This window comes from Danio rerio, chromosome 3 (genome assembly GCF_052040795.2).
Source record: "Danio rerio strain M-AB ecotype USA chromosome 3, GRCz13ab, whole genome shotgun sequence".
NCBI classification, from domain to species: Eukaryota; Metazoa; Chordata; class Actinopteri; order Cypriniformes; family Danionidae; genus Danio; species Danio rerio.
Window position 1 is genome coordinate 23,979,835 of NC_141023.1, and position 20,170 is coordinate 24,000,004.

The 20,170-nt window shown below is 36.3% G+C and overlaps 1 protein-coding gene across 2 annotated transcripts; it reads left to right on the forward strand.

Annotated features, from left to right (window-relative positions):
- The first annotated feature begins 976 nt into the window (after positions 1–976).
- sp100.1 (SP110 nuclear body protein, tandem duplicate 1) lies at positions 977–19,222 on the forward strand. 2 transcript variants are annotated; one of them, XM_087244491.1, is made up of 17 exons: positions 977–1,074; positions 1,268–1,438; positions 2,839–2,961; positions 5,292–5,469; positions 5,568–5,765; positions 5,915–6,034; positions 7,744–7,877; positions 10,024–10,080; positions 10,158–10,206; positions 10,293–10,514; positions 10,610–10,749; positions 10,853–10,921; positions 14,724–14,848; positions 14,933–15,041; positions 15,189–15,263; positions 17,929–18,072; positions 18,225–19,222. In XM_087244491.1, exons 4-17 carry the CDS (start codon positions 5,304–5,306, stop codon positions 18,303–18,305), a joined length of 1,689 nt encoding a protein of 562 aa, XP_087100617.1. In that variant the 5' UTR covers positions 977–1,074; positions 1,268–1,438; positions 2,839–2,961; positions 5,292–5,303; the 3' UTR covers positions 18,306–19,222. The 2 variants fall into 2 exon arrangements, with proteins under 2 accessions (XP_087100617.1, XP_087100616.1); XM_087244490.1 differs by lacking the exon at positions 2,839–2,961.
- Positions 19,223–20,170: the final 948 nt, after the last annotated feature.

The following is a 20,170-nucleotide window of genomic DNA, read 5'->3' on the forward strand; positions in this document are numbered from 1 at the left end:
AAGATCCAAATCAGGTGTGTTTGGTTAAAGATAGATGGAAAACGTGGTCCTCCAATCTACAATCTCAAAAAACATCAACAATTATACTCTTATATAACATCATTAACTGTGCCATATTTTTCTTGGGATTGCTACTGATGCCTCATTGATCAATCAACCTCGCCCTAATATTTCTAGGTATTTTGTCTGACTTTTGCTGTCACCACTATCTAATTTACACTAGTCAAGGGGCACCTGTTTTTGCCTTCATTTGCTCACCGATGTCATCTGTATTGTCCTTTATGCATTGAGTGACAGTATTTACACATTTTTAAAATAACTGATTCATTCGCAACATTGAATTAAAACATTTATTTCCAGTTAGCTTTAAAAAAAAGTTTAAATTAGAAATGATGATCTCTGATCTCTTACTCTCTTCTCAGATGGAATGGTGGGCTAAATCAAAGGTTACCATGGGCAAACTTTGGCCCGCTGGCCCTAGTTTGGGCATCTGTTTTATAACGATAACTTAAAAACCAGTAATTACTTTCCAGTTATTGTTGTTGCCATGTTTTTTTTCTTTATAGCTTCATTATTACAATATTTTGACTGCAAACATGATATAAGTTTAAATACTCTTTATAATTTACAACGTTAATAGTAAAAGTTTCAACAGATTCACTGTATGTACTGCTGTTTTACCATCTGGCGTATAGATTCAGGTTTTGCTGGCATGTCTTAATATTTTCAATGGATAATTCGCGCCCTCTGGTGGAACAAAGAAGCACTAGCTTTAATGGTCATGCAGCTTTATATCCTACTTTTGATTTTACCAGTAGTTTTTACCTAAAGTCGTTTTAATACAAAAGTTTAAATGCTAAAATAAGCATTCTGTAGTTTTTATCAAATTCGATTAGCATGACTTAGTCTAAGGGTTAACTTTCGCTTTCGTTTCATCACTTCCCGCGAACTATCCCGTATGAGTAAGATTTGCTTCATTCAGGCGGGAGATTTGGAAACAACAACAACTGATTCTGCACGGCTTTTGTCAAGCCAAAAGTACACAAATCCCCCATACAGCTCAAACTTTAACAGGTACGTACGAGTTAAATAAGCAAATGTTGCTTTTAGACCTCTGTATAGTTCAACTTTCTCCCTATTCTTCATGGCGATGTGTTGCACAAGGCTTCGTAATAATGCATGTCATGCAGAACTGTATCTGGTGTGCTGTAGGTGTATCTTCATGCCGCACGCAAAGTTATTTAAATGATTTCATGTCGTATATCAGATCGTTGAATTCATGGGAGTCATCGACCAAATGGAGTTGGATTTTCTAACGAATCAACAGCTGTTGTCATTTTTCCGCCGCAAAAAGACGGAGATTTCGTGCATTGAGCAACCGCACATTTTCCTCACACAGCTGAGAGACTACGACCTGTTGCCGGAGCCGCTCTTTGAGGTAGGAACACGCCCACCCTCACACACACACTTTGGACCCCTTATGAAAATTAGCATTGTTTTATCATAGTGCACGTTAAGTAACCATAATTTCTGACTGCTGTATTACAATTTGTATAGCCACAGAATGCTATTATTACTATGCCTTGGTCAAACTGTATAATAGTACATTTGTTTTTGTTTTGTCTGTTGTAAATCGATGGCTTTGTTAAATACGTTAGTTAATTAACCTTTTTTAATATGAATTAACATTATTGCTGACACTAACACAACCCTGTTATTGTTACCTTATTAATACCATATATTTTATCATGTTAAATTAAAATACAAGTGCTTGTTTTAAAATGGTACCATAGTAAAATTATTTGGACAGTCAGCCACAGCTTCCCAGTACTGGGTTGCAGCTGGAAGGGCATTCGCTGTGTAAAACATATGCTGAATGAGTTAGCGGTTCATTCCGCTGTGGTGACCTCTGATTAATAAAGGGACTAAGCCGAAGGAAAGGGAATCAATGAAGAAATGTTTTCCACTTTTGATTTCATCAAGCACCAGCAAACCCAGAAAACTTAGCCACAGCAAAATAGGAAAGAAACGAAAGAAATGAACTGAACTTTTGCACGTTACAGAGTAATTCTTTTGCTCGCTGGAGAGTAGCAACTCTCTTGCACAAAAAAAAACATACCCGTCTCGAGTGCGCAGACTTTCTTTTTCCCAAAATCTAGCCCCTTAAAACCCCACATTATAAACACAGATACACCCCAAAATAAAACAGTAACTTTCGTAAACATTTTCTAGCATGATACAATGCTATTACATTTGGGCTTTAATTGGCACTAATAAAACATTTGACTGCCATAGTTATCTTATCAATACTGTATGTTGACCATGGCAATATTAGTGTATATGGCATCATAGTAATAATGTGTATTTAGGCATTTCCACAGGAATAAAGAACAAACGAAACATTTTATTAAAACATATCCTTGCAAAATTACAACAACAGTACATGAAAGTAGAGTACATTTATTGAGTTACTCTTTATTTTATATTAATTTATATTACTGCTGTACTAACAGATCTTTCCAATACCATATTTTGATTATGTAAAAGCCATATCAATCTGTTTTGAACACCATGCTCCTTTAGGCCATCTACTATAAAAAATACAATGGTTTAGTCAATGAACCATAATCATATTCAGGATTCCCACGCTTCTTGAAGCTACTTGAAAGATAATAATACATTTTATTTACAATGCGCTTTTCTAAAACCCAAAGCACTACAACAACAGAAAAATCAAACATGCAATAAATACAAGTATACATATAATCAAGAATCTAAAAATGCTTAAAAAGATGAGTTTTTAACATCTTAAAGCTAGTGTGGAAGCATTTCTTACAGAATCAGGAAGAGCATCCCATAACCTGAGTGCAGCAACAGAGAAGGCTCTCTCCCCCATTGATTTTAATCTACAGGGTGGATGTTGAAGGGTGAGAGTATCAGCAGACAGCAGGGAACAAGAAGGTGTGTACTTGGAGACAATGTCACAGATATAGGAAGGAGCTGTGCCATGTAGAGGTTTATAGGCAAGTGTGAGTGTTTTAAAACTGATACGGGACTGAACTGGGAGCCAATGCAAGCTATAAAGCACACCAGGGATGTGGTGGAGTGTGTGTGTGAATGTGTGCTGCTGAGTTTTGTATATACTGCCGCCGTTTGATTAATTTAGCAGGTAAACCAACAAAGAGTGCGTTACAATAGTCAATCCTGGAAGTGACAAATGCATGGGTCTTTCAGGTTGAGTGAGGTAAGATCTGATTTTTGCAGTATTCCTCAGATGATGAAAAGCAGATTTTGTAATGCTCTTGATGTGCGAGTCTAGTGACAGATGAGTGTCATAAATCACACCAAGGATATGTGCTTTGGTAGATGAACAGATGCCAGCATTATCCAAATTTAATTTAAACTCGCTATCTTTGAAAGTGTCTGCTGGTGTGCCAATAAGGAAGTTTTAGAACAATTCAATTTTAGAAATTTCCTGCAGACACTTTGAGAGGATTGAGGCAGTTACAGACAGATCAGATCTAGAGCTGATATAAACTTGGGTATCATCAGCATAAAAGTGGTGTCCCAGTCCATACTTGCTGATGATATGCCCCAGTGGAAGCATATAAATGCTGAAAAGTATGGGACCTAAGACCGACACCTGAGGGACACCATGGCAGACCCGATCCCGATCAGAAGATCTTGATTTTCAAACCTATGAATTCAAGAAAGGCTTGGAAAATATTTAAAAACAAACACAGGGTCTTGACAGTGCTTGAATTGAAAGTTTATGGTGTTATTTTAACAAGCTGAACGAAAAAAACTTACAAATTCTTAATTTAAAAATGCTCATTTTAATCTTATACATGAACTCTGACAAATAATACATTTTATCAATATTTAAGACACCACATATCAATATTGCCAGGATTAAAGTCAACTAACTGTATTAAACTTCTTTGAACTTGACTTTAAAACGGTTGTTTAAAAACATAAACATTTTTAATAGTGTCATTCAAAACATCATGACATTTTAATGTAAATATTAAATATTCGTAAGTATTAGGTGAGTGAAATGTTAAGTACAGGAAGAACTTTAATGGTGCTGTATATGCTGGAGGTATGTAAATTACAACTTTTTAAATATTACTGATTTAAAAAGTTCTTGAGTTTGGTGTCCATGAGAGAGTGGGAACTCTGAACATTATGCTTTTGCAGTTTTACAGTTGCACTACCATGTTTTTGCACTACACTATAGATTTTGTTGGAAGTGGTGTTAGTGAGGCCAGCAGGGGGCGCTCAACCTGTGGTCTGTGTGAGTCCTAATGCCCCAGTAAAAGTGAAGGGGACACTACACTGTCAGTGTGCGCCGTCTTTCGGATGAGACGTTAAACCGAGGTCCTGACTCTCTGTGGTCATTAAAAATCCCAAGGCACTTCTCGTGAAAGAGCAGGGGTGTAACCCCGGTGTCCTGGCCAAAGTCCCTCTATCGGCCCTTAAGATCATGGCCTCCCAATCATCCCCTCTCTACCGAATTGGCTCTATCACTGTCCCTCCACTCCACCAATAGCTGGTGTGTGGTGAGCGCACTGGCGCCGTTGTCCTGTGGCTGCCATCGCATCATCCAAGTGGATGCTGCACACTGGTGGTGGTGTAGAGAGACCCCCCTCATGATTGTGAAGCGCTTTGGGTGTATGGCAATACACAATAAATGCGCTATATAAATACACATTACATTACATTACATTACATTACATTACATTACATTACATTTTTATCGTTATTATGGTAATTTCTATTATTTCTGGCAATACCGAAAGATTTCATTGCCGTGTTTGGCTTATTAATACAATAATTTTGGACATGTACAAGAGAATTATCACAATAATACCATGTGTTTCGTCAATGTACCACAATAATACTATGCTTTTGAATTCATAATTTAAACAAAAATATTCAACAGCACATGTGTTTTTAACATTAATATTAATGAGAAATGTTTGTGGAGGAACAAATCATAAGTATGAGTATTAGCATGATTTCTGAGGGATTATATGACTATTATGTGTAAATGAAATTTTAAAACATTAAAATGTAAACTGAAATAGCTGAAAAATCTTACTGTATTGTCCTGTGTCATAAATGCAGCTTTGGTGAGCATCAAAGACTTGAAAATGTTCCCAAAATTGAACTTACCCAAAGCTGTGAAAAACCATGATATTAGTATCTGCTACTATCAGTTTATTCTTGTGTTACTGTAAGAACTTAATAACATCTGGGCACATTTCCCTCTCTGTTTTTGTCTTCAGAAGGTGAAAAAGATGCACAAACGAGATCAGAAGCAGAAAGGAGTCTATGAGGTTCTGGACTGGCTGGAGAAAGAGAGATCTCAGCACATGCATAGATTCTGGCGCTGTGTGTTTAAAGATCATATCGTGCAGAAATACCCCACTCTATGCCTGCTCAAAAACAGCCTGCCAGATGCTGGTCACTGCATTTGATTGTTATAAAATCATAGAGGCACATACTGCATTTTGGATTGAGATTTTTTTAACTCTGTGCTTTTTTTCTTTTCTTTGATCTAGTCATTAGTTTCTCAGAAGAACCTGCAGATGCTGAGACGCCGACAAAAGAGAGTGAAGTAACAGAGAAGAAAGAGAAGCCGAGGAAAAACACCAGAAAGAGAATTAGAGATGACCAAAGTAGTGAGGATAGTGGTGATCCCGGTCCGTCTTCTGCTTCCACTCCGACTCGCAAGAAACCAGCTAAGAAACCTTCATTCTGTGAGTCTCGGATGTCTCAAAAGTTCTCTGTGTTTGCTGGTGCTCAATGTCCTGTTCCTGAAGGTCACAATTGCTTTTATTTTAATCTGTGACAAAAAAAAACAAAACTTTTGTTTTGTAATCTGTGTTCCCTCCTCTCTCTTTTTCAGCATCTCCTGTAAAGAAAGGAGACAATCAGGAGATTTGGATGTTTCCTATTTATAAAACCCAGCTGCCTGTAAAATGTGGGGATAAAGAAGGCACTCTCTATCGGGACAAACTGCCTAAAGGTTCACCATCACTCTGTTTTTGCTCTAGCTGCTACAACATTTATAAAAATGTGTATTTATCATTATTTTTTAAGGATGTCACAATACTACATATACATATAATTCGGTAAAACCTCAGCAGTTCATTATGCATATACAGTTAGGTCCATAAAGACATTGACACAATTCCAACATGTTTGGCTCTATACACCAACACAATGGGTTTGGAATTAAATGAACATGGGTGCTTTAACTGTCAGCTTTAATTTAAGGGTATTTACATCCAAATCAGGTAAACGCTGTAGGAATTACAACAGTTTGCTTATATGCTTCTGACTTGTTAGGGGTCCAAATGTAATTGGACAGAATAATAATCATTAATCAAACTTTCACTTTTTAATACTTGGTTACAAATCCTTTGCAGTCAATTACAGTCTGAAGTCTGGAACACATAGATTTCATCCCTGGTGGTGCTCTGCCAGGCCTTTACAGCAACTGTCTTCAGTTCCTGCTTGTTCTTAGGGCATTTTCTCTTCAGTTTTGTCTTCAGCAAGCTCAATATCTTTGAGATCTTGATCTCATCTATCCATAGGATGTTGTTCCAGCACTTTAAAGGCTTTTAAGAACTCTAATCTGGCCTTGCTGTTTTTGAGGCTCATCAGTGATTTACATCTTGTGGTGAACCCTCTGTATTTACTCTGGTATAGTCTTCTCTTGATTGTTGACTCTGACACACTTACATCTACCTCCTGGAAAGTGTTCTTAATCTGGCCAAATGTTGTGAAGGGTGTTTTCTTCACCAAGGAAAGAATTCTTTAGTCGTCCACCACAGTTGTTTATGTGGTCCTCTGGGTCTTTTTGATGTTGCTGATCTCATTGGTGCGTCTCTCTTTTTAAGAATGCTCCAAACAATTGTTTTGGCCACACCTGATGTTTTAGCTATCTCTTGGATGGGTTTGTTTTGTGTTTTAAGCCTAATGATGGCTTGCTTGACTGATAGTAACAACTCTTTGGATCTCATCTTGAAAGTTGAGAGTAACAGATTCCAAATGCAAATAGCCCACTTGAAATGAACTCTGGACCTTTTATCTGCTCATTGTAACCGGGATAATGAGGGAATAACACGCGCCTGGCCATGGAACAGCTGAGAAGCCAATTGTCCAATTCATTTTGGACCCTTAACAAGTAGGAGGCACATATACAAACTGTTGTAATTAATTAATTTGTAAATAATTATGTAAAAATGTCCCACTTGACGATAATTTAATCAGTGTTGCCTTAGAGAAATTCGGTGTTGCCCATAACTTTGCAGTTTCAGAAAACACCTTATTCCTGTTGTCTGTGTTTTTGTTATTAATCAAACAACAGAAGATAATGAAATGACTGAATAGCTGTTGTAACTTAAATAATGTTTAATCTTTATTTAATTTGAAGTTTATATACAGTATGCAGTGTTATATTTGATTATATTCTTCAGTTTCTGTATCTGAAAACTGCTGTTAGGTACCTGAAAAGCACTGTTTATTTTAGCATCTTTGCTATATTGTGTTTATTTGTGCTATTGTTAGTAGATAGATCTGTTTTTTATCTGATAGTCTGCTGTTTTTTTACTGACCATATACATAACCATGTCGAAACCGTGATCCTAAAATTATGACATGAACTCAACCATTATCAAGCTGTATTGTTGCTCTACTAGTCTGAAAGCATGCTGTCCGTTTGTTCTGTAGGAGAGAAGTGTATTTTGGCTCAGGGACGCTGGTTTTCCCCATCTGAGTTTGAGAAGTTTGCAGGGAAGGAGAAGACCAAAAACTGGAAAGTCAGCATCCGCTGCAGAAATACACCACTTAAAAAACTCATAGAGGTAAATTGTGCAGACACATAGACTGAGAAAACATGTGATCTTTATTAAATGATTCACATGTTGTCCTGGGTCGGTTTACTGGAATTTTTTATTTATTTTCTTTCTATTTAGTAGTTTAGATTTTTGTTTGTTTAACTGATTTGATAAAAACAAATACTGTCTATACAATATATAGATTTATAAATTGGGTTGTATAAGATCATTCTATTGTTTTGAGTCAATCTTTACTCCATATTAAAAGGCAGTTTCCCAATAAATGTGTAGAAAGAATCTTTAATGTAATATATATTTAAATCTAAAAGAAAAGTATATTTCTAAAATGTCACTGAGAGAATATCTTGATATCCTTTTTTTAAACAATATATATCCTTAATATACAGTCTGTTAACATAAAAAAAAAAAAAAAAATATATATATATATATATATATATATATATATATATATATATATACATACATACATACATACATACATACATACATACAGTTGAAGTCAGAATTATAAGCCCCCTTTTGATTTTTTTTTTTCTCTTTCCCAAATGATTTTTAACAGAGCAAGGAAATTTTCACAGTATGTCTGATAATATTTTTTCTTCTATAGAAAGTCTTAATTGTTTTATTTCAGCCAGAATAAAAGCAGTTTTACATTTTTTAAAACCATTTTTGGGACAAAATTATTAGCCCCTTTAAACTATTTTTTTTTTCGATAATCTTTAGAACAAACCATCGTTGTACAATAACTTGCCTAATTACCCTAACCCGCCTAGTTCACCTTATTAACCTAGTGAAGCCTTTAAATGTCACTTTTAGCTGTATAGAAGTGTCTTGAAAAATATCAAGTAAAATATTATTTACTGTCATCATGACAAAGAGAAAATAAATCAGTTAATAGAAATAAGTTTTTAAAACTATTATGCTTAGAAATGTGCTGAAACAATCTTTCCTCTGTTAAACAGAAATTGTGGAAAAAATAAATAGGGACACTAATAATTCAGGGGGGTAAATAATTCTGACTTCAACTGTGTATATATATATATATATATATATATATATATATATATATATATATATATATATATATATATATATATATATATACACATATACATGTGGTCACACAGCCCCCCACATGCTTTAAATTCACCCCACATAGTCTCATTCATTTGTGCTGGTGAAAGTTCCGTTAATGGATTATTATGGGCAATGGCGTCATCAGCTGCTTAAAAACTGCTTTTATTTTTGCCGAAATAATACAAAGCAGACTATCTCCGGAAGAAAAAATATTGTGAAATTTACTTGCTGTGTTAAACATCATTTGGTAAATATTAAAATAGGAAAAAAATTATTTACGAATTCTTCAACTAATAAGCAATATCACACTTCAACTGTATGTTGGGGGGCTGGTGACATCATCGCCCATAATTCAATGTGTAATATTTTAATAGCGGAAACAGCACAAATGGAACTTTTAATGGCACAAACTAGCACAAACAAAGGCCAAACCAGCAAGACTATTTGGGGTGAATGTGAAGCATGTGGGGGTCTGCGTGACTGCTGAATGACCTAACAAAAATATCTTAATATCTTTAAAACCAAAAGAGCACAAATATTTTTGCACCGCAAGTGTGAGCAGCACGTGTTTTTTTTAGAGTCCATGTTTAGGGATGTCCCGATACAACATTTTAACTTCCGATACGATACTGATATTGCAGCCTTCAGTACGAACCAATACCGATACAAATCGCTGCTTCAGCTCTCCATACGCATAGCGCACGCCATGCTCACACCCTGCTTGCGCTGTTAAACAGGTGTAATACCTATTCTGTGTGTCTTTATCAATCTCTCACATCGATCCGGGAGAATTTTGGCGAAAACAATTTTTTTTTTCAGTTTATTAAGTCTTTTGTGGTCATTTTGTTTCTGCACGACTCTCACTACATCGTTCAGAACAAGGTCTGGGCTTGGACTCTTTTAACACATTGTTACTTTAAATCTTTTCTTTCTCAGTTAAACAATCAATGACACTGCAATATGTTATGTTGATGTTCATCTGAGATTTTAACATTACTACATGACTAACTACACTAAAAACAGCAGTTATTGTTATGTGTATGATCTGACATCACTTCCTATCTCATTCTTTCAGGAGAATCATCTTCAGTGTCCTCCGATGGAGAGAAGAAAGAGGAAATGTGTCCAAAAAGTAATTTGTCTTTATCTCTATGATGAGGTTGTGTTTTTCCCTGGAATTTCATCAAATCACTATGTTCAATCCTGCAGAACAAGACAGAGCTGTGTTGCATCAGTTCATCGGAGAGCTCCAGTCTAGGTGAGAGCGAGTCTCTATCATTCACATTCATTCACACTCAATCTCTCCTGTCTGTCTGAGTGCAGCTATGTGTTTTATTCTTCAAGATTCAGAAACCAGCGCCAGTTCAGAAGAGGAAAGTGATGCTGAAGACTTCCAGGAGGAGAGCAGGAGCTCAGGAGGAGGATCACAGTTTAGAAGTAGAGTTCATGAGGAGGAGGAGGAGGAGGAAGATGAGATGGCAGATCTGACTGTTTTCCAGGCTCCAACTTTACAAGTCACCTGCGTTTCACTCACTGGGACTCTGTACAAAGGCAGGTTTGCCACAGGTGTGTTTCTGCACTGAATGCACACACACAACTGAGCATGCAGTTGTAGTTTTGAGTATTAAATAGGAGGAGATTATGTTTATTTAATGTTGCAGGGAGGCGTGGGAAGTGTATACGGACTGAGGAACGCTGGTTCACTCCGGAGGAATTTGTAAAGGAGGAACCAACTCTCACTGATGGACTCTGGAAAAGAGATATACTGTGCCATGGAAAAACTCTCAACTTTTTATGCAAGGTAACAAGCGGGAGAGAACATTACAAGTATATAATGATACAGTATAATAAGACAAGAGAGATATAAATTATGATTATAATGCTTGCAAATGTTGGTCTTTCAGAAAAAGATCCTACAGATTCATTCTCTTCTGTGTGAATGTGTGAAATGCAGCACTGATCCAGAAGACCTGGTAAGAATCATCTTCATCTTGCAGTTAGTCATCATAAAGTTTATATTAATATTAAGTTTAATTCAGCAGAATGTTGTGTTAATTATGCAATGCAGAGAGGTTATTATCATCAGGAGTTCACATAATTAGTACGTAGTGCTATTAAAATAAAAATTCAAGCCAGGTACAGTAAAAGAGAAACGCTTTTGTGTACCAGATTTAATTAATTTGAATGTGATTCAAATAGAAGGCAACACGGAACCTGTTTATACCACATCAAATCAAACAAAGTGAAACCACTAATAATTATGTATGACTTTAGCTAAAAATGACCCTTTTTTATTCATTTGAACTTTTACATTTACATTCATGATAAATAGATGGATACATAGGCATTTATAAATTAAGATGGCAGTAGGCTATGAACAATGTGAGAATCAAGCAACATCTCCAGGTACTCCTTTGAGAACCATACCAAAAAAAGTATTATAGCTATTAAAATTGAATAAATAAATAAATAAATAGAATAATAATCTATGTGCACCCCAATTATCGTTCTCTAAACAAACAAACAAACAAAACAGTAAAGGTGGCATTAAATCAAATTTATTCTTCTTATTTTATTTATGTATATGGTAGTGCTTGTTATAAATAATGTAAATGTGCACTTTATTGTTTTGAAAAAAATACATTTGTCCTTATAAATGCCCTTAAAAGACTTTTTTTTTTTACTTTCTGGTCACATGTAATGTCTTTATGGTGGGCATATCAGTGGGAGTCTCGTTTCTGCTCTGCATTCATCCATTCGCCAATCTTCCTATATTTTGTTAGCAAGTACCGTCTTTCAACAATCCATTTGAAGATTGACAGACTTGATGTATGATCACGTATAACAGGGACCTTTCTGCTGCAGATTTTGCATATTTATATCTAATCTGGCCTTTTTTATTAGGTTTAAAGCCATAATATTGCTTGGAGGTCCATTTTGGAGCCTAAACTAATGATTTGGCTGCAATGACTACAAGAAGCTGGGGTCAAACCTTATCAAGTGGTTAATTAATTGTATTAAAAATATTAACACATTAACCTTTGGAGATTAATTGCATACATTAACGTGTTAGCGTTGACAGCCCTTATAGTTAAGGACAGATTTATTAGCCCCCTGTTTATTTTTTCCCCCAATTTCTGTTTAACAAAGGGAAGATTTTTTTTCAACACATTTCTACACATAATAGTTTTAATAATTCATCTCTAATAGCTGATTTATTTTATCTTTGCCATGATGACAGTAATTAATACCTAGATATTTTTCAAGACACTTCTATACAGCTTAAAGTGACATTTAAAGGCTTAACTTGGTTATTTCGGTTAATTAGGCAGGTTTGGGTAACCAGGCACGTTATTGTATAATGATGGTTTGTTCTGTAGACTATTGGACAAAAATAGCTAAAAGGGGCTAATCATTTTGACCTTAAATGTTTTTTTTTTTGTTTTTTTTATTGAAAACTGCTTTTATTCTAGCTGAAAAAAAACAAATAAGAGTTTCTCCAGAAGAAAAAATATTATCAGACATACTGTGAAAATTTCCTTTGCTCTGTTAAACATAATTTGGGAAATATTTAAAGGGCCATGAAACCCCCTCGTTTCAGCAGGGTGTTTTCACACCTCTACTTTGGAAAAAGTCAGAAAAGTGGGCGTGTCCAGCTCTGTTTAGGGGGGAGTGTCGGAGGAACTAAAGTGGGAGGGTGTGGGAGTGTCTATTTGGGCACGCAGGAGTTTCAGTCAAAATACACACAGGAGAAAGTGATGGTGTTTAACCTACATGGACATCTGTAGTCGAATTATTTGCCAAATTATTAAATGGTGGACTTTAACTGCAGTTTGGCTCTTTCATTCAGGGAATTCATTCATGCCCCTCGCGACAAACAAGATATTTGATTGAAGGATCTGCTCTAAGCGTGTATTTTTCATGCAATGTTTGATACCGCATGTCGAATGAGAGAAAAAAAACACAGCATTTTCCGGAAACTTAGATGCACACGGCAGGTAGCGTCAGAAAGCCGCGTGTGTTATTCCGGTCACAAAATGCGGTGCTAACATGTTTGCACTCAGTGCAATAGTTAACTTAGTTCGATACGAACAAACTGAATAAACAGAGCACTGGTCGCTCACTTACCAAATCTGTAGAGACAGGACAATCCCCAGCAACTAGAGCCGCGTCTTTATGAAGAGGAGACTACAAGTGAATCCGGATCTCAGCGTTTGCAGATGAGAACAGCTCTCACGTAAACAATAATCGTCCTTAGACACTTAAGTTATTGTTGTCGAGCGTCGCGTACACTGTTAATCCACACGTGATCCAGCTGAACTCTCACAGAGAGAAAATGAAAACGAAACTTAATGGCAGCAAACTTTAAAAGCAACACTTCACGCTTGTTTTGCCAATACAACGTGGCGTCTCTGTGGTGTAAACACGGTGACAGTAATGAATATTAATGAAGTTGCACAATAGAGCACGCTGATTGGTTTGAACCAAGCCTTACTCATGCATTAATGCATCACACTGTAAGACGTAATAAGACTCACTCTGGCACAGACGCCCAGTCTGCACGCTGGAATACAACGCTATTATGTCATGACCGTGACGCAGCTTCAAAAATTCGTTTCAAACAGGAAGTACAAATTTGCTTGAAATAACGCAAAAACAAACAATTTACCCTTTTTAGTGAAATATAGGTGTCCTAATAGTGTTTTTAGCAGTGTGGGACACATATACGACTGTCAACAGCTCAAAAAATGTGTTTTGGTGTTTCGTGACCCTTTTGAAAAGAAAAGAAGAAAATTCAAAGGGGGGCTAATAATTCTGACTTCAACTATATGTTTGTGTGTGTTATGTATGTATGTGTGTGTATGTGTATGTTTGTGTCTTTCGAATACTATAATAAACAAGTAGGATAGTGTAGGTTGTATCTAGTTGTTTAAGATTTTTTTCTTACGATCTGCTTCACGTTGAACTACTTCATTTGAATGTTAAAAAATTGTTATAGCTTAAATGTTTGTTGTCTGATTGTTAAGCTTTGTGTAAAGTAGCTGGATAATATACATTCAGCTGGTTGCCTTTAGTTTTAGGGCGTACTCACACTATGCTATCCAAACCGTGCCCAGGCCCGTTTCCCGTATCGATTGAGAAGTGTGAGTTCTCTGAATCGGGCTCAGACACGGTTCACTTGGGCTTTGGCGCCTTATGCTTGTGTGTGAGTGCAAAGCGTGCCTAAGCCTGAGCTGAAGACAAGACGAGACTTTTACGGAACTGTTTCATATGGATTTATTAATCATTACTGTTCAATGAGCACAAACTGCCCTAGATTATTAAAGATGCAAACCCCTCACTGCACGACAGCGGCACCTTCAGCAAACCTCCTAACTCCTGCAGCACGAGCGCTTTATGATTGTTTATGAGCGTCAAAAGTGGCTGATCTGTTCGGCAAAATATTTGACTGTGCATCACTGCATTTCAAACGACTAAAACAATACAACTAAAGAAATCTCCACTGTGCCAAGGGAGTGCGCTTCTTACTGAACTGCGTATCATCGATGACGTTACCGTGCACAGGCCCAAATGTAATGTGAGTGCGGGTCGTCGGGGGAGACGGGAGGGGGGGACAAGCGTGCTTTGGCCCAGTTCAAGGCAACTGTACATAGTGTGAGTACGCCCCTATACAACAGACCACCCTGCTGATAAACCTTTATTCTTTATTCTTCATTCTGCGAGAACAATCACTTGGAAGCATATTATCCCTTATGTTTCATGTTCTTTGACAAGATGGAGCAGAACAACGATGATGTGTGTTACGCATGTCACTGTGGGGTAGATCTGAGGTGTTGTGATGGATGTCCACGGGCTTTTCATTCAGACTGTCACCTACCAGCTGTACCTGAAGGCTCTGGGTGAGTGAGAAACAGATTCAGTAAATAAAATCCTTCGGACTGCAAAGCACATGTGTATATGCATCCTTCTGTATTTTAACACAGGGAATGGATTTGCACCTTTTGCGTGTTAAAAACCAGTCTACAGTGGCGTGCATCCAGTAACATGACTGAACAGGAAGCTTTTGATTCTCCAGTTTCTCAGTATATACTGGTAAACACGCACACTCAATAACTCAAATATTTTAGATAGTCACACTGCTACAACAACCTTAAATGATGCCTCATAGTACTATGGGTTGGAAAGAGAATATCATTCATGAGCCTTATGTTTTGTGTGTGTGTTGTTTGTCTTCTGTAGCAGTGCCACTACCTGCTGTTATGTATGTACAAGGAGGATATCCAGAGGGTGTTTGTAGAGGATCCACGCCCAAATGTGAGTTTACCCTGTTGTGTTTAATACAATAATAAATAATTATCACTGAATGAAATAGTAACAAATAATGTAGTGTATAAACAGAATAAAAATTAAATATGAAGAATGAAAATTACAAACATACAATTCTAAAGTATGATTCTAAAGATAAAAAATGACTGTCCACACTACAACTGGTATACACTAAAATAATAATATCACTGGATCAATATTATTGAATTTTTTTTTTCAGCAGATGAAAGAATCATTGTCAACCAATCAGAACCTAACCTTATTAGAAAAAACTATTAAAATAGAAGTCAACATCTAGGGGCACTTTAAGTATAAACAAATCATATACAGTGCGTCCTGATAGCATTTGAAATGCTTTAATTTTCCTCAGTTTGTTATGTCAAAACCTTATTTCTCAATGAATTAAATTCATTATTATCATTATAATGAAATTTAAAAACTAATTAATTGTATTATTATTATTCTAATCATGCATATAACTATTTGCCATTGCCATTATGCTCAAAATTGAGCTCAAGTGCATTCAGTTTGCCATGATCAGGTGAAGTCCACCTGTGGTAAAATGACTTGACTTATTGTGATTTGGAAATGCACACTACGGCTGATACGTCAAGAATTTGAAGATGATTTTAATGCATGCTCATAACAATTGTCATAAGTGTTGATCACTCAGATTACTTTTGCTCTGCTAAATAATTTTAAAACAACATAATTAATATTTAACAATATTTGATTCAAAAAATTAATGGCACTGTTATACGATTCCTGATTTATAAGTAGGGCCAGACAGAATCTGCGGACATTTTTTGCTATTTCTGCACAGAATTTTTGTTAAACTAAAAACTATTATAACTAAGAAGTTAACATATGAATTAAAAAAAGAATACCTTTTCAACTGTTATTTAATGTTTACAATGCATATCCAATTACATCCACTTTATTTGGGAAACAAAGCAAGTCTCTCATATAACATATCTACTAAAAGACAGAAAGTATGACTTTACAAACTGTATTTTAAATAAATCATATGGATATATTCAAATTGGTCAATAATATTAGTGAAATTTGTTTAAAAACATAAATATGAATTTACACACATCTACACAAGTAAATAAACAGAAATAATAATGGGCTAAAAATCTGCGGATTTTTGTGCGCACAGATTCCGTGTGGGCCTACTTATAAGGGCCTCAACATGTGAAGTATGTTATTGACATTTATGACAAGTGATGTTGTCTTGGTAATGTCAAGTTGTCATGACAAAGACATACGTAGGTTGTGATTTTCTTTTTTGTCAAGTTGTCATTAAAACAATCTCATACAAGGCCATCTTTATACAAAATGAGTAGGGATGTAACGGTATCAGAATTTCACGGTTCGGTAATACCTCGGTATGAATGTCACGGTACGGTATTTATTGAATCATTTACAGGAAAAAAAAAACTTTTGAAAATACTCCAAAAAAGTGCCAAAAGTGTCAATGACATACAAATTAGCCATCTATCTGTAAGCTTTGAAACACTAACTTCAATTTTAATAACAAAAAATTATTAAACCATGTAAAAAAATAAAGTTTCAATTTAGTATTGTTGAAAACTCATCACATTCAACATTTAATCACTCACTCACTTAGATAGAGATGGGTTTAAAGGAAAATTATCATATAATTATAATCTGGTAAAAGCTGGTATCTCTGGGTATTTACAATGTCCCCTGCAACAGAAAAAAACCCTCTCATTTGGGACTGAGGTTTCTGGGACAAGAGAGATATGACTTGGCCCATGTTGACAGCAGTGGGTAACGTTGTGCATTGTCTTTCCCCCACTTGAGAAGACAAACCATGAGTGAGATAGAGATCTCTTTGCGGTACAAGTCAATGTCTGCATCAATCTGAACAGTGTGCTGTGTTTCTGCAGTCCCCATGACTGTTATTAGTCGTATTCCCCAACTTGCAGGCACGTGCACACATAGGGCTCAACCTGTGCAGTGCACATGCCCTTTTTAGTCTTGGATAGAAAATGCCCTTCCAAAACGATCAAAAGTGCCCCCGCGACGCGACACAACCTCCGTCCAATCCAGCCCTTCAGTAGGCGCGCGACAACACCTCTCTTGAATATGCGCGCTCAACCCCCCCTCGGCGCTTTACAATACGCGCGCCACAACACAGCTGATCAGAACGCGCGCGACAGCACCGCTATTCAGCACGCGCGCGGCGACAACACCCGCTTTAGGTTCGATCATTTCCATCTTTTTTTCATCTCCGCTACTAGCAGCACACTACACTTCCGCATTACTGGATCTGTAGCGACAACAGACCGCAAAGGATTATGGCCACGCCTGGGCTGATGGGAAATGTAGTTTTAGCTACGTCCCGTTCGCTTCATTCGCCTGAGCAAATTTTCTCAGAAGACCTACAGTTTTACCGAGTCATGCGACTTCGATAATATCGAAAAAAATTAATATTGCGGTATGACGGTATTTACAATATCGTTACATCCCTAAAAATGAGCAAACGATACTTGATTGCAGTCGTCATAAACAAGCATAAAATGAAAAGTAAATTTGTCTGTGTAACATTAGATTTATGAAATGTACATTAAAAAGTTTTGAAATAAACTAAGAAATTGGTCAAAATAAACTAATATCTCTCCAGGTGGACAGATACTCTGAGTTCATTTCTCAGCCAATGTGGCTGGACAGAATAAAGTCAAAGTTAGAAAGTAAGAAGTATCAGAAGTTTGGAGAGTTTGTCTCTGACTTTCGGCTCATTTTCAGCAACTGCAAGAACTTTAATAAGGTAAGATTCATTAAAACACATGAGACATAATAAATACAACACCAAAAAACCTTTTGGATTATACATGAACATTATTATTTGTTTATGAATAATCAATATGATTCTTCAGTGTTTTGACAGCTGTGTATTTTTCTCTCTCTTGCTCTCTGAAGGACAATGAGTTTGGTCAATTGGGTGCCAAACTGAAGGAGATCTTTGAGGAGGAGATCCAGAAAATCTTCTTTATCCAATAACAGCCATCTTTTTCCAAATTTTTCAAATAAGTGGAGCTTTAAGTAGCTTTAAATTTTTCAGTTTATCCTAGTTTAAAGTAAGTGAGGTGTAAAGAGTACCTGAAAATGTTACAAGTCACCAATTTGAAAACTATTTGGGTAAAAAATCATAGTGAAACTTATATTATAAGCACCTAAAATTTTTATTCATATACTGTAGCTCAAAATGCACTACTTTTTGGAACCCTGGCTCATTGGAAATACAAGCCCTCGGTTACATTTTTGCACAACTGGGAATAAATAATTAAATATTATTTAATATTATGTTAATAAAATAATTGTCCAACAAATAAATATCATAAAAACTACTTAGATAGGTCTGTAATCGCCCGGCTATCTCCATATGGAAAACTTTTCTAGTCAGGTCAGTTTGCTTGGTAGCTTGCCTTGTACATCATGCTTGGGACGTGGAGCAAACCAGGTATGAGTTGAGCAAACAACGGATTCAAAAAGCAGGTTAAAACAAAGCAATGTGCAATCTTGCTAAAAGTATGCGGCCACTATGTGCTTTTCTTTTTTGGTTTGCTTTTAAAAACACTTTTTATTTGGGTTAATAGAAGAGAGTGGATCAGTCGATTAAACGTTAAGTCCAGTCACTTATTTATAGCACTTTATAATACAATGCACAAAGCAGATTAAAGAAATAAAAACTAAACCATGGAGAAACTGGAGTTTTATTATGTAATTTAAGTTAGTTTAGATCAGTAATTGGCAGTTCTACAATAAGCAGCAATGTTGTTATTCAGCTCATTATTCATTATTCACCTTTTAATACTTGATTCTTAATGGATTTTTAATGTTGCAAAATTATGATGTTTTTTAATCATTTAGATTGTTTTATAAATAAACATTTCTTTTATGGTAAAATATTGAGAATTTAATTGATTATAGTAGTTTGTTCTGTCACTTCATTGTGTTGGTTCTTTGTATTTTATTTTTTGTTTATTTTTGCAAAACAATGGGAACTCTCAAGCACTTCAAATGTTTGATTAGATAGACACAACCATCTCTAGAGAAAGTTTTGAAAAAGAAAATATCCTGTGAGTGGAAGTTCTGTGGGCTCAAATGTCATGTTGATGCCAGAGGTCAGAGGACAATGGCCAAACTGATTCCAGCTGGTAGAAAGCAGTTACAACCGAGGTAAGCAAAAGAGCATATCTGAACTCACAACATGTCGAACCTTTAGGTGGATGGGCTACAACAGCAGAAGACCACACCGGGTGCCACTCCTGTCAGCTAAGAGCAGCAAACTGGGACTACAATTCACACAGGCTCACTAAAATTGGACAATAGAAGATTGGAAGAACGTTACCTGGTCTGATGAGTCTTGATTTCTGCTGCAACTTTCGGATGGTAGGGTCAGAATTTGGCATCAACAACATGAAAGCATGGATCCTTCCTGCCTTGTATTAACTGTTTAGGCTGGTGGTGGTGGTAGTGTTATGTGTGGGGGATATTTTCTTGGCACACTTTGTTTGGGCCCATTAGTACCAACTGAGCATCATCTTCTGATGGCTATTTATATCTCATAAAGCGTGAATCATGTCAGACTAGTTTCTTAAACATGACAATGAGTTCACTGTATTCAAATGGCCTCCACAGTCACCAGAACTCAATCCAATAGAGCACCTTTGGAATGTGGTGGAATGGGTTGAGGTTGTGCAGCCTACAAATCTGCTGCGACTGTGTGATGCTACCATGTTAATATGGAACAAAAATCTCCAGTATAAATATTTCCTGTACCTTGTTGACTCTGCCAAGAAGGTTTAAGGCAGTTCTTAAGGCAAAAGGAGGTCCAACCCTGTACTAGTTGGTGTACCTAACAA

Bases quoted from the DNA above. Each gene is read 5' to 3' on its own strand.
- sp100.1 (XM_087244490.1), top strand. From the start codon at position 1,280: ATGGGAGTCATCGACCAAATGGAGTTGGATTTTCTAACGAATCAACAG. The intron at 7,878-10,023 runs GTAAATTGTGCA...TCATTCTTTCAG, and splicing joins CACTTAAAAAACTCATAGAG to GAGAATCATCTTCAGTGTCC. The intron at 10,515-10,609 runs GTGTGTTTCTGC...TTAATGTTGCAG, and splicing joins CAAAGGCAGGTTTGCCACAG to GGAGGCGTGGGAAGTGTATA.